Source organism: Dromiciops gliroides, chromosome 2 (genome assembly GCF_019393635.1).
Source record: "Dromiciops gliroides isolate mDroGli1 chromosome 2, mDroGli1.pri, whole genome shotgun sequence".
Lineage (NCBI taxonomy): Eukaryota > Metazoa > Chordata > Mammalia > Microbiotheria > Microbiotheriidae > Dromiciops > Dromiciops gliroides.
Window position 1 is genome coordinate 503,395,466 of NC_057862.1, and position 13,085 is coordinate 503,408,550.

General features: G+C 36.8%; 1 protein-coding gene across 1 annotated transcript in view; it reads left to right on the top strand.

The window, feature by feature from the left end:
- PXDN (peroxidasin) overlaps positions 1-12,849 on the top strand; it is a 150,384-nt gene extending 137,535 nt beyond the window's left edge. The window contains exons 20-23 of the mRNA XM_043985908.1: positions 4,480-4,600; positions 5,128-5,260; positions 11,193-11,306; positions 12,713-12,849. Coding sequence (XP_043841843.1) covers positions 4,480-4,600; positions 5,128-5,260; positions 11,193-11,306; positions 12,713-12,838 — 494 coding nt within the window. The 3' untranslated portion in view covers positions 12,839-12,849. The remainder of the gene's footprint in view (positions 1-4,479; positions 4,601-5,127; positions 5,261-11,192; positions 11,307-12,712) is intronic.
- The last annotated feature ends 236 nt before the right edge of the window (positions 12,850-13,085 follow it).

Consider the following 13,085-nt stretch of genomic DNA (forward strand, 5'->3'; position numbering starts at 1 on the left):
CATGTTTCTTTGTTTAACTGAACCTGTGATTTCACTGGAATAGAGAGCAGGATCCTAGTGGAGAAGTCCCTCTGTCAGTGAAGATCACTGTTTCTGGTGCTTTAGGAACTGAAAAGTTTAATTTGTTCTGGGTCATAAACCAGTATGTGAGAGATGCAGGGCTTGAACCCAGGTCTGCCTCACTCCGAAGGTAGCTATTGCTTCTCTGTCTCTTAGTCTTTCCATCTCTGTTTCTATCTCTTTGTCTCTCTGTCTCTGTGTCCCTCTCTGTTTATCTGTCCCTGCCTTTGTCTCTGTCTCTCTGTTTCACTCTGTCTATAGATAGATATAGATCTTATATCTATATAGACATATCTAGAGAGAGATATGCTTTAAATAAATTTCTATTATGCAAATTTGACTTTATGTAAAGAATTCCAAAAGAAATCTACATTTCCCTTGCCCCCCCCTCCAAAAGCACCACCACTTTAACTTTACTGTCCAGAATTGAGCGCTCTCTCTCTCTCTCTCTCTCTCTCTCTCTCTCTCTCTGCTTTTGCCCCTCAGGTAAATGCTTCGTGGCCTCTCATTCCCCACCCCCACCCCCACCTACCAACAACTTTTTTAAAAAGCCCTTCAAGTGAAAGCAGAACTGCTGGGATCTAGGGTTTGGATTGATAAATGTATGCTGAGAGGGGAGGTAAAGACCCAGTTCCACTCACTTTATGACTGGTCCCAGCCCACATTCCTCCTCTTACTTTGACTTCTTTGTCCCTGGCCTCCACATGTCCTTCAGCTATATGCTGGCTCCCTCAATTAATAGGTACGAGACCCCCCTTCCTGCCTCCCTCTCTCCCTTCCTCAATCCTGGGCAATTTTGCATTGTGTAAAAATTGCTTTGCCACTCACAGGGAGTACCATCTACGTGTGTGTGTGTAGATATATATGTATGTGTATATGTGTATATATGTATATAATGTTTCTTTTTTTTTAATTAATAAAGTATTTTATTTTTTTTCCGTTACATATAAAGATAGTTCTCAACCTTTGTTTATACAAGCTTTACAATTTCAGATTTTTCTCCCTCCCTCCCCTCCTTCCCCCCTCCCCTAGACAGCAGGTAATCAGATATAGGTTATATATATATATATATATACATAATAACATTAATCCTATTTCTGCATTAGTCATGTTATAAGAGAAAAAAATTAGAGCAATAATGGAAAACCTCAAAATAGAAAAAAAACAACAGCATCAAAAACAAAAGAAATAGTATGGTTCATTTAGCATCTATACTCTGCAGTTCTTTTTTTTTTTTTTTTCCCTGGATTTGGAGATCCTCTTCCATCACGAGTTCCCTGGAACTCTTCTGTGCCATTGCATTAGTGAGAAGAATATAGTCCATCACAGTAGATCAACACTCAATGTTGATGTTACTGTGTACAATGTTCTTCTAGTTCTGCTCATCTCACTCATCTTCAGCCCACGCAAGACCCTCCAGGTTTCTCTGAACTCCTCCCGCTCATCGTTTCTTATAGCACAATAGTATTCCATTGTATTCATGTATATAATGTTTCTAGGCAGGATGTTGATTTAAATAGATAAAATATTGACTTTGATGAACTATATGTTAGACTATGGCTGATATTTACAGTTGAGAATCTTATATCCTCTACCATTTCCAACTAGTTTTTTTTTTTCTTTTTTTCTTTTTGAGGGGCAATGAGGGTTAAGTGACTTGCCCAGGGTCACACAACTAGTAAGTGTCAAGTGTTTGAGGCTAGATTTGAACTCAGGTCCTCCTGAATCCAGGGCTGCTGCTTTATCCACTGTACCACCTAGCTGCCCCCTCCAACTAATTTTCAACTGGATGATCTTTCATAAACATTTTGAAAAATTTTTTGTTAACATTTCATTTGTGCCTTTTGTTTTCAGTCAGTTATTTCTTGATATCTTTACCTACTACCATCTCCAATCCATTCAGCTTCTCTTGTATCAAGTAAAAAAAGTTAAATGAACAATTGAATACAAAAGCTATTTCAGCAAATATATGCAATATTATACACCCTCACTTCTCCAAGGAAAAGAGGGAAATATATTTCCATCTTTTAAAAAAATTTCCATCTTAATAATTTTTTTGGTTATTTTGTATTTGTCCGATCTCATCAAACATGAGCGTTTCCTTATGCAGAACAGGAAAAGAGAGTTATATTCATCTCTTCTCCAGGGCTGACTGATCGTTAAAAGTACCTAATATTCAGCTTTGGTTTAGTGTTCTTTTTATTGGCATTATTAGAGTACAAATGTTGGAATAATCCAATCAAGAATCATTTGTTCTCAGTGGAGACCTGATATTCCATAAAGTTAGTAGTTTATATTCTCTTAGTTCCAGCTGTTGAAAAGTTGTATCTGTTTTTTATATTCCCCTGCATTTTTCTACTCAAAATACTTTTCCACCAGAATGTCAAGAGGGCAAGTTCTTATATTTGAAGAAAGTTGTTGTCTTTGGGAATCTTTGGGAAAAGCCAAGACTTTTTTCCCTCAACCAGACACAAAAGGCCTTTTCATTTTTTTTTTTTTTTGATAACTAAACCAGATTGCCTTTAGTTGCCTAAGAAGCAGTACAGCCAGATATTCTGTTCCGTTGGTCAGAAAATCTGAGTTTCCTTTGAAAGACTTAATCTTTGGAGGCCAGTCTTCACATTCCATTATCTTCTAAGGAGCTTGTCAGTTAATTTGTTTGAGAAACTTAGCCATCTCTTAAGATAGTTGGGTCATGTTTCTTCTCATTCTCAGAGCATGAGGCAACTGTCTAAAGTCACATTATTTTATAGCAAACTCAATTTGACATTTATTGAGTACCCCCTATGTATGAAGCTGAAAGGACAATTAATATGCTTTGGCTGTTTTAATTTTAGGCTAAAAAGCCATAACCACAGAACAGCTCAAGGAATTTGGGCTTGGTAGATCCAAATTTATATGCCTTTTCCCTTCATGCTTTAAGGCATGGTTCACAAAGGCAATGCCTCTTCATAGCATATAATATTCACTTATGTCTGTGTGTTTTTGGTTCATCTTCAAAATTGTTTTGAATATACTCCCAAGTTTTATGCGGTTAGGATCATAAATTTAGATCTATAAAATAAAATGTTATTTTATAGATGATGAAACTAATGCTCAAAAGGGTTAGATGTCTTGCCTAAGGCTATACAGCAGAGCCAGAATTTGAACCCAGCCATTCAAATGCCAAACTTGGTAGTGGTGGTGGTCGTGGTAGTGGTAGGAGGAATTTTGTTTTTCATTCTGCTTTCCAGTAAACATGCTGGAAGGTCACAGGAGTGTTCAGATGGTTCTCTTCAGTGTTTTCTAGCTCTCTCATAGCCGATAGGTCAAAGTTGAGTGCTGGAGATTTTGAGTAGTCTTTTCAGGCTCTGTTGTCTTAGGGTTCTTCCAGTATCTAAATATATGGCTGTGGCTGGTTGAACCACCACATCTCAAAGGCTGCTGGAGCTGTAGAGCTTCCGAATGATTGAGATCTGTAGTTAGAAAGAGATAGATTTAGGTCCTGCCTTTGATTCTTGCAGGCTGTGTGACTGTGTACAAGTCATTTTACTTCTCAGTCTTTCAGGCAACTTTTTAAGACTAATAGATTCTGATCTACATTGGCAGAGATAATTTTCTCACCAATTTAATTCTTTAACTCAATGAAATAAAAACTTTTATAAAAAAAACAAACAAAAACAAATAAGATAATAGGATTCAGATCTGGAAGAAACTACAGAACATTTTCCCCTACTCTTTTGTTTTATAAATGAAGAAACTGAGATGCAAAGAAGGGGATTGATTTGCCCAGTAAGTATTGATAAGAAATAGTAAAGCTGGACTTGAACATAGGTCTTCAGACTCCTAATACTATGATTAAGTCTATTGTTTACAAATGTTCCTTGATTGGCATACAAGACAATCCTTTCTAAGGTTATTTTAAATATCGTTTAACTGTAATATTATGAATGTATTATAAATAAACCCTATAAAGTGGCAGAGTCAGTACAGCTTTGCTACTTTCTTTGTCATTTAAGTGGTTGCCCACGTGTATGACATTTAGATTGTTCTTCCTGAAAAGCAATCTTGTTTTACCTAGCATATGTTTTTTCATGAAACCAGTGAACTATTTTAGGTGGCAGTAGATGCTGAATTGCTAAGAACTTCTTGAGTGGTATTGGCAGTATTCATCATAATCCATAAGACTAATGGGTTGTGTTTGAAAAAAAGTATTCCAGGGCAGCTAGGTGGCACAGTGGATAAAGCACCGGCCCTGGATTCAGGAGGACCTGATTTCAAATCCAACCTCAGACACTTGACACTTACTAGCTGTGTGACCCCGGGCAAGTCACTTAACCCCCATTGCCCTGCAAAAAAAAAAAAAAAAGTATTCTATTTCTATTTAAATATAAACCTAGAGATGTCAGTTACTAATATTTCTTTTGTCTATAACTTTAGATTGTAGGACTAGAGGGCAGTTTAATGTATTTTCATATCACTTCAGAGGAAAACGCTCTCTTGAATTCAGCTATCAGGAAGACAAGCCATCAAAGAGAACCAAAGCACAAAAAATACTAAGGTAAACTTGAATATACAGAAACCTTTGTACATCAGCTGTCCTACATTCATGGTGATGTAGTAGGAGTATCATCTTCCACTGTATTATACCTTACTGATCATGAAGGTAATGGGGTCATGATGGTTGTAGGAGGTAGGAGGGCTTATGGGTCTATGTTTAATTTCCTTTCTTGCTGACTGGGGAAGTATGAGGTTTATATAGGGAGGGATAAGACTAAACAGGCTAGGCTAGGCAAATTAGACTGAATGAGTGGAGACTTGAGTTTACAGCCTTCTGATTTAGCCATGACAATTTGATTTTCATCTTTTGTGTTTTCAGGAGCAGATGGTTTGCTTCCAAGGGATTTACCTGGAAGCAAAATTTGTTTTTCTCATCATCCCTCCCTGATTTATTTTATTTGTATATTTATTTGCTTATTTTGGGGGGAATGTATTCTTATCTTTTCTCAAAATGACACAGTTGGGAACAAGTATGAACATTGCTTTTGAATCTTTTTTTGTGTGTGTATGTGTGTGTCCTTGCTTCAGTACTGTAAAGCACAGTAAGCCTTTCAATAACTTCACTTCTTCCTCTGATGAACACATGAATGTACCAGCAACAAATGACTTCAAAGAGTTCGTTCTAGAAATGCAAAAGACCATCACGGGCCTCAGAAAACAGGTAACCAGAAAAGCTAGTAACAACTACCTTGCTAAATGCTACAGTTGTCATTTTCATCATGTAAAGCTCTATCTAAAGTAGCCCATTTAAAAATGTATATCTTAGGGCAGCTAGGTGGTGTAGTGGATAGAACACCGGCCCTGGAATCAGGAGGGCCTGAGTTCAAATCTGGCCTCAGACACTTGATACTTACTAGCTATGTGACCCTGGACAAGTCACTTAACCCCAATTGCCTCAAAAAATATATATCTCCACATTCCTTCATCATTTCTTAAGTCACAAATTGTTCCATACATCCATTCTTCCCAAAGTAATGTTGCAGTCATTGAAACTCAGTGGCACAAAGCATGTCATAAATGTTATTTTTGTTTGCTTTACTGTTCTTTTTTAGTTTTACCAGAACTATGCCAGTTTGTTCTTGGTTCTCATTGTTTTTTTTTTTTTTACAACATAATCAGGTGCAGACAGGTGCGTACTTAGATGGGAGGCCACCAAGGAACACCTAAGTACTGCAAATGAGGGGTTTGTCACTGGGCTGCCAACCATAGGGTTTTTATCAGAGTTGTAAGAGAGCTGAGGGCCCTGTACAAAGTCATTCTCCTTGTCTGATATGACTTTTGGATCACTTCTTTGGCATGGAGGCTTTCTCATGTGTGGAATGAGGATTACAATGCCTGTAATGTATCCACTGGAGGATTCTTGTCTTTTGGAAGAAGAACACGTTTTGTAAATTGTTCCACAAGTTGAATACATTGGCATTACTTTTCCCAGGATTTGAGCATTTTTTTTTTCGTTTTTACTAGGCAATGAGGGTTAAGTGACTTGCCCAGGGTCACACAGCTAGTAAGTATCAAGTGTCTGAGGCTGGATTTGAACTCAGGTCCTCCTGAATCCAGGGTTGGTGCTTTATCTACTGCACCACCTAGCTGCCCCTGATTTGAGCATTTTTAAGGTAATTTATAATGGAAAGTTTTGACATGTTATGATTATTCATTTGAATAATTACTAAATTGTTGTGGTAGTAGCAGTTTTGAGTAGAAATTAGACATATATTTGCACATACATATCCAGATGTAAGTGGTATATGTAGATATATATTCACAGTTCATGTCCCCATATCAGCTCTTCTCATTTTAGTCTGTTCTTCTTTCAGTATTGATAAATTATTTTTCTTCATGAAATGTCTGAAAAAAAATCCATGTGGGCTATCTTTTGTGAAGACTTAATTTTGTCATATTACCTCCTGAAAGATAGAAGGAATGAGAGAACCCACACATGGACAGGTTTTGAGAAATATGGAGAATACTAAGTTTCTATGTTTCAAATCAGGGATTCTTAACCTTTTTTGGGTCATGGACCACTTTGGCATTCTGGTGAAACCCTTGCACTCTTTCTCTGAATAATGTATTTAAATGCATAAAATAAAACACATAGCATTAGAAAGGAAAGCAATTATATTGAAATATAGTTATCAAAATATTATACAAAGAGCCTCTCATCCAAATATTTGCTGCCATTTTCTTCTGAATACTATTGTGTATATTAAATATCAGGTGGCAAATATGAAACTGATGCAAGATATATGACAATAAAATAATTTTGTGGAAGGCAAAACATTTTCATTTACTAATGATAACTAATGTCCTTTCCTAAAACAGAACATTTTAAAATTAATTTACTTCCTGGCCCCTCTTCCCCTCAGTGGGGGAAAAACCCTTGTAACAAATATGCATTAATTAAAGGACACAAATCCCTGCTTTGGCCGTGATGTTCCCCCCTTGGTTTGTTTTGTTTTCTTTAGTGTGTCTCAGTCTGAAAAAGTTTAATCGTTGTATTGATCAGAGTTTTTAAGTCTTTTAGAATTTTTTGTCTTTACAATGTTGTTACTTTTTTAAGTGTTTCTCTCAGTTCTTCTGATTTCACTCTGCATCAGTTTATACCAGTCTTCCCATATTTATTTGAAATTCCCATTTGATCATTTCTTATAACACAGTAACATTTATCAAGCATTCCCTAGTTAACAGGTATCTTCTTAGTTTCAGGTCCTTTGCTACCGTAGATATTGCTACTAGAATATACTGTACATATAAGATCAATGATTTCTGTAGATAGCAATTATGTTGTTTGAGCCCCAAAGGATGGTAATTTTATCTTATTTTTAAACCACTGCATCTCTTGCCTTTCTTATCTTGTCCTTTTGATGCACCAGATCAACTACACAATCTTGTACCCTTAAATCCCTTGTCCTATGTCCTGTTACAAAAGATCTCAACCCTCCATTACTCCCACCAAAGGGTGTTTTTCCAAGACTCCAGTCTTCTTAAATGCTGGAAGGAGCTTCTTTTAATCTTACTTACATACTGCTCAGTTGGAAGAAGTCATGAAACCATGCTGATTGGGTTCACTACAGTTGTTGGGTTTTTTTTTAAAGCAATTGGGGTTAAGTGACTTGTCCAGGGTCACACAGCTAGTTAGTGTCAACTGTCTGAGCCCAGATTTGAACTCGGGTCCTCTTGATTCCAGGGCTGGTGCTCTATCCATTGCACCACCTAGTCTATAGTTTTATATTATATAATTTCAATGGGTCCCTCAGTGCAGCAAGGAAATACTTCTACTCTTCCCTAATCGACTCTCAGGCATACACACTATAACAGTTGCTCCAAACCTTCTCAACTTTCCTCAGCCTTCTTCTTACCCTTTTAGCTGAGAACCTTACCTTTTAACTCACTAAAATAAATTAAGACATTTGATCAGAATTCCCTCTTCTCACCTTATCTCTTATCATTCAGACACTCTCTCCTCTTTTTCTTCATTAAGTCCAATCTCTTGTAAAAAAGCAATCTTTCTCTTTGCTAATGTCAACTTGTTCTCTTGCTCTCTCTACTCGTTCCCTTGATTACATATTCTCTCTTCTTCTCTAGCAAATTGCCCTTATTATCATCCCTATTCTTGGCCCCTCCCTTTACTTCAGTCTCTCCCCAGCTTCGCCAAAACATACCCCATTTCTCCTCAATTTCCCCTCCACTATCAACTAAACTGTACTCAGTGCCACCACTTCCTTTCCTTCCACTTTCTTCTAAGCCCTGGCTTTTGACATGATCAATAAATTGTTATTGTTCTCTCCAAAGTTATCAATAATCTCTTAATTGTCAAGTCTAATGGCCTTTCTCATTCTTCATCCTTATTGACTTCTCTGCAGCAGTAGACATTGTTGTTGACCCTCTTCTGAGCTTTCATGACACTGTATTATATTGATTCTCTTCCTATTTGTCTAACTGCTCTTTCTCACTTTCTTTTGCTGGATTTTCATGTCCAGCCCATTAACAATGGGGTAAATTCCTAAGGTTCTATCCTATGCCCTCTTCTATTTTCTTACTATAATATCTCATCAGGTCACATGGGTTCAATTATCATCTCTATAAATATAATTCTCAGATCTGTATATCTAGCTTTTATCTCTCTCTGAGCTCTTTTAGTAACTACCCATGGGACATTACAAATTGGATGTCACCTAGGTATCTCCAGCTCACCATGTCTAAAACAGAACTCATTATTACCCCCACCCCACCCCACCCCCGCCCCAAGACACACACACACACACACACACACACACACACACACACAACCTTCTTCTCTTCTGAACTTCTTTATTACTATTGAAGGTACCATCATCCTCCTTATTCAGGTTTGCATCCTCAGTGTCATTCTCTATTCTTCATTCTCAATCACCCAACACATTTAAACTGTTGCCAAATCTTGTCTTTAGGAAAGACAACCCATCATCTTCACAACACTTTCTTTTCACCTTTCTTTCCCTCTTCCACACTCACATAGTCACCACTATATTTCAGGCCCCTGTCTCCTCTCAACTGGAGTATTACAATAGCTTGCTCATTGGTCTCCCTGCCTCAAGTCTCTACTTATTCTAATCTGTCCTCCACTTAGTTCCAATGCTTCCTCTATTCCATCATCTTGAATCATAACCAAACTCTTCCCTAATCCATACTTCTGACAGATTTTGTTTCTATGCTCCTAATTTGCTTATGATATCATCTTTGATGTCTAAATCATGTACTTGAGCTTATTTGGTATACAGGATGAGATGTTGATCTATGCCTAGTTTCTGGCAGACTACTTTCCATTCTTAGCTCCAAAGCTTAGATCTCTGGGCTTCTCAAACACTAAGTTAGTATGGTCATTTACTTCCGTATATTATATTCCTGTTCTGTTCCACTGATCCACCACTTTATTTCTTATCCAGTACTAGATTGTTTTGATGCTTACTACTTTTTAATATAGTTTAAAATCTAGTACTGCCAGGCTATCTTCCTTCACTTAGTTTTTTCATTGATTCCCTTGATATTCTTGACCTTTTGTTCCTCCACATGAATTTTATTATTTTTTCTAGCTTTATAAAGCAATTCTTTGGTAGTTTGGCATGGCACTGATTAATTTAGGTAGTATTGTCATTTTTATTATATTGGTTCAACCTTCCCATAAGCAGTTGATATTTCTCTACTTGTTTAGATCTTTGTGTGAAAAGTGTTTTATAATTGTGTTCATATAATTTCTGTATGTTCTCTGAAAAGATAACTTTGAAAAGTATTTTTAACAGAAATGGATGTCAAATTATGTTAAAAAGCTTTTTAAAGTATCTATTGATGTATGGTCTTCATTTTTGTTATCAATATGTGGCATTATATTTGTAGTTTTATTGAATTTAAGGGGCAATTGTAAAGGGAGGGGCCAAATTGAAATTCTAGACCCTTGAACTGTTAAAGTTGGCAATATAGGTATTGACAGAGCTCTTATTTATGAATGATTTAATTTGTCCTTTCTAGGAACATTAGCCAATTATTGATATCCTTTATATTAGGCACCTACCTTTATAAAAAAGATTTAGAATATTTAAGTAGTTTTCATCACTTGGGAAGATACTCTAGGTTTTTGCCTCTTGGATCTAAGGATCTTCATGTGTAAATTTGGTTTATAATCAAATTTGTGGGAAAACAATAAGGCGATTTACTTGGAGAAAGATTTTGAATTATTAAGGGAGCAGTGGTTCTTTTGATTTGATAAGGAACTGGTATGTTTATAAAATTTCCATGAGGCCCATGCTAGCAGTGGTGCCCAATTTAATTCTTCTGCCTCAGTGTACACTATCTAAACTGCTTTGTACCTGGGTGATAAGAGATGCTTTGGTGGGGGGTGGGGAGAATAAAGGGGAACTAGGAGGAAGTGACTTGTCTTTTTTGCTCATTTACTTTCTCTCTAATTGTTTCTTTCTTCTGCCTTCTTCCATTCATCATCTCAAAATATTCACATACAACTGTAGTACTTAGAAAGTACACTTTATTTTATGGCACTATCTTTCCAGGCTCTGGGAGTATCTTGGATTTATGTATCAATGTGTCACAAGGAAAGACAACTCAAATCAAATGCATGCCATTCATATCCTTTTCTTCCCAATTAAGAAATTGAGAGGAACATTTCAATATTACATAATCTTTTTAAGTGTACAGCTGTAGCTGAAGATGTTCATAAGCAAGAGTGCCCTCACTCAGCTGTTAGAAAATATTTATAGGGAAACTTCTCATTTATCACCATATAGTCAAGTACACTCAGCAATCTTTTTAGAATAGGTTTTGATTTTTAGCTTTTAATGTTTTTTTCAAGTATCTGGTTGCCAAATTATTGAGTGTATTTATTTCTGGAGTCAAGTAAGGAAAAAGCTGGGTAATGGAGCCATGAATTGCCGTTTTCTAACCTCTTGACTTGTACTTTACCAAGAATTCTTTGTGATGAGATCAATAAGGTCTATTTTCATGAACTGGGGATATGAGAATAGAATTACAAGTGAGGTGCGAGGTCAGATTTAGTGCATGGGTAAAACTATTCAGAAGTGATTAATTAAACTTCAATCTTTCTACAGATAAAGAAACTTGAATCACGCCTCAGCAAAACTGAATGCACTGATGAAAAGGGTAAATCATACTCAAGCAATGAAAAATGGAAAAGAGATTCATGTACTGTGTGTGAATGCAAGGTGAGTATGTGAGAAATTCTTTTACTCAGTTTTAGTCATCTCCTCCTTGATATAGTAGTCAAATAGTAGGTCATAGCTAGCAATAATCCCAGGTCTCTGCCTGGGCATATAGCAGATATAGGGGTGAGGGAGAGAAGACAAGTGAAAAGCCTCTCCAAGGCAGGGGAACCCTCTTGATTCTTTGATGATGGGAAGGAGTAGAAAGTATAGAAACCTTTAAGGAAGCAACATTTTGTGCAGCTGAGGATTACTGATACATTTGACTTATGATTTTTTTGTTCCTTATTTTACACTTAAAGAAATATCCATAGGGGACTTAACTTTTTGTGACTAACCAGTTACAAGTTGGGAAATTTATGGAAACTATAAATTCACAGAATCTCTGAATAGAAAGGAACCTTAGAATACATCTAGTCTACCCCTTAGTTGACTTAAAATCCCCTCAAAAGCACTCAAAAGAAGTTATCATCCAGCCTTTCCTTAAAGACTACTAGTAATAGAGAATCAATACCAGTTAAGGCTTGCCTTTTCACTTTTGTATATTTCTAATGTTAGGAAGTTTTTCCTCATATCCATGCCTGCCTCTATCTTCCCATTATACCTAGTTCTTTTCTCTGGGGCTGCACTGAAAAACTTTGATTTCTCTTTCACAGAATAATAAAATATTTGAAGATAATTTTACAATTCATAGAAACTTAGAATTGAAAGGGGGATCGTGGAAGGCATCTAGTCCATAGGTGTCAAATATGTGGCCCATAACAATTCCACATGTGGATAAAACCAGATTAAAATTTAATTGGAAACATTTAACAAGGGCAGCTAAGTGTGGCAGTAGACAGAATGCCAGTCCTGGAGTCAGAAGGACCCCAGTTCAAATCCAGCTTCACATACTTATTAGCTGTGTGACCCTGGGCAAGTCACTTAACCCTGTTTGGCTTCAGTTGCTCATCTATAAAATTAACTGAGAAGGAACTGCCACACTACTCCAGTATCTTTGCCATCAAAACCCCAAATGGGGTCATGGAGAGTTAGACATGACAGAAACAACTGAACAACAACAAAATTTAACAATGTAAACAAAAGTACAATAAAACGTAGATAACGTTATATTTGAAAACTGTATCAATATGCCATCCACATGGAACCTTATATACACGTTAGTGGCCTCCATTTTTATCTGAATTGGACACTAGTGAGCTAATCCAACCCAAACCTGAGGACCAAGACCTTCTTTAAGTGAAAAATGACAAAAAATATATTATTTGCTTTAGTATATGAAGAACTACAAAAGACGAACAGGATAAATGCCCAAAAGAGTATCTGTGTGTGGAGTGAGGTTTAAGAAGCAGGGTATTTTTAGTGTAGGCATTATAGAAAAAAAAAGTAATGAACTCTTTCTCCCACAGGATGGCCAGATCACTTGTTTTGTGGAGTCTTGTCAGCCGACTAGTTGTCCAGCCCCAGTGAAGATCAAAGGAGAATGTTGTCCAGTCTGCTTAAAAAACACTGTTAGCAAGCAAAAGAAGCCATAGCTGCCTGTATACATTTTGGGGGGTGGGATGGGGGTGGGATTCTCTGCTAAGCCACCTTGAGATCAGGTAGCCAACACAGGTAACTGCAGGCTTTAACAAAACATCCAGAATGGAGACATTTCACAACATCAGACTGATGCTGTTAAAGAACTGAATGCTGTGTGCATTCTTTATTTAGTTTCCCAGGAGACAGGCACCCCCTGATGCAAATGTATGGAAAGGGAAGTAGGTGAATGGTTATATAACC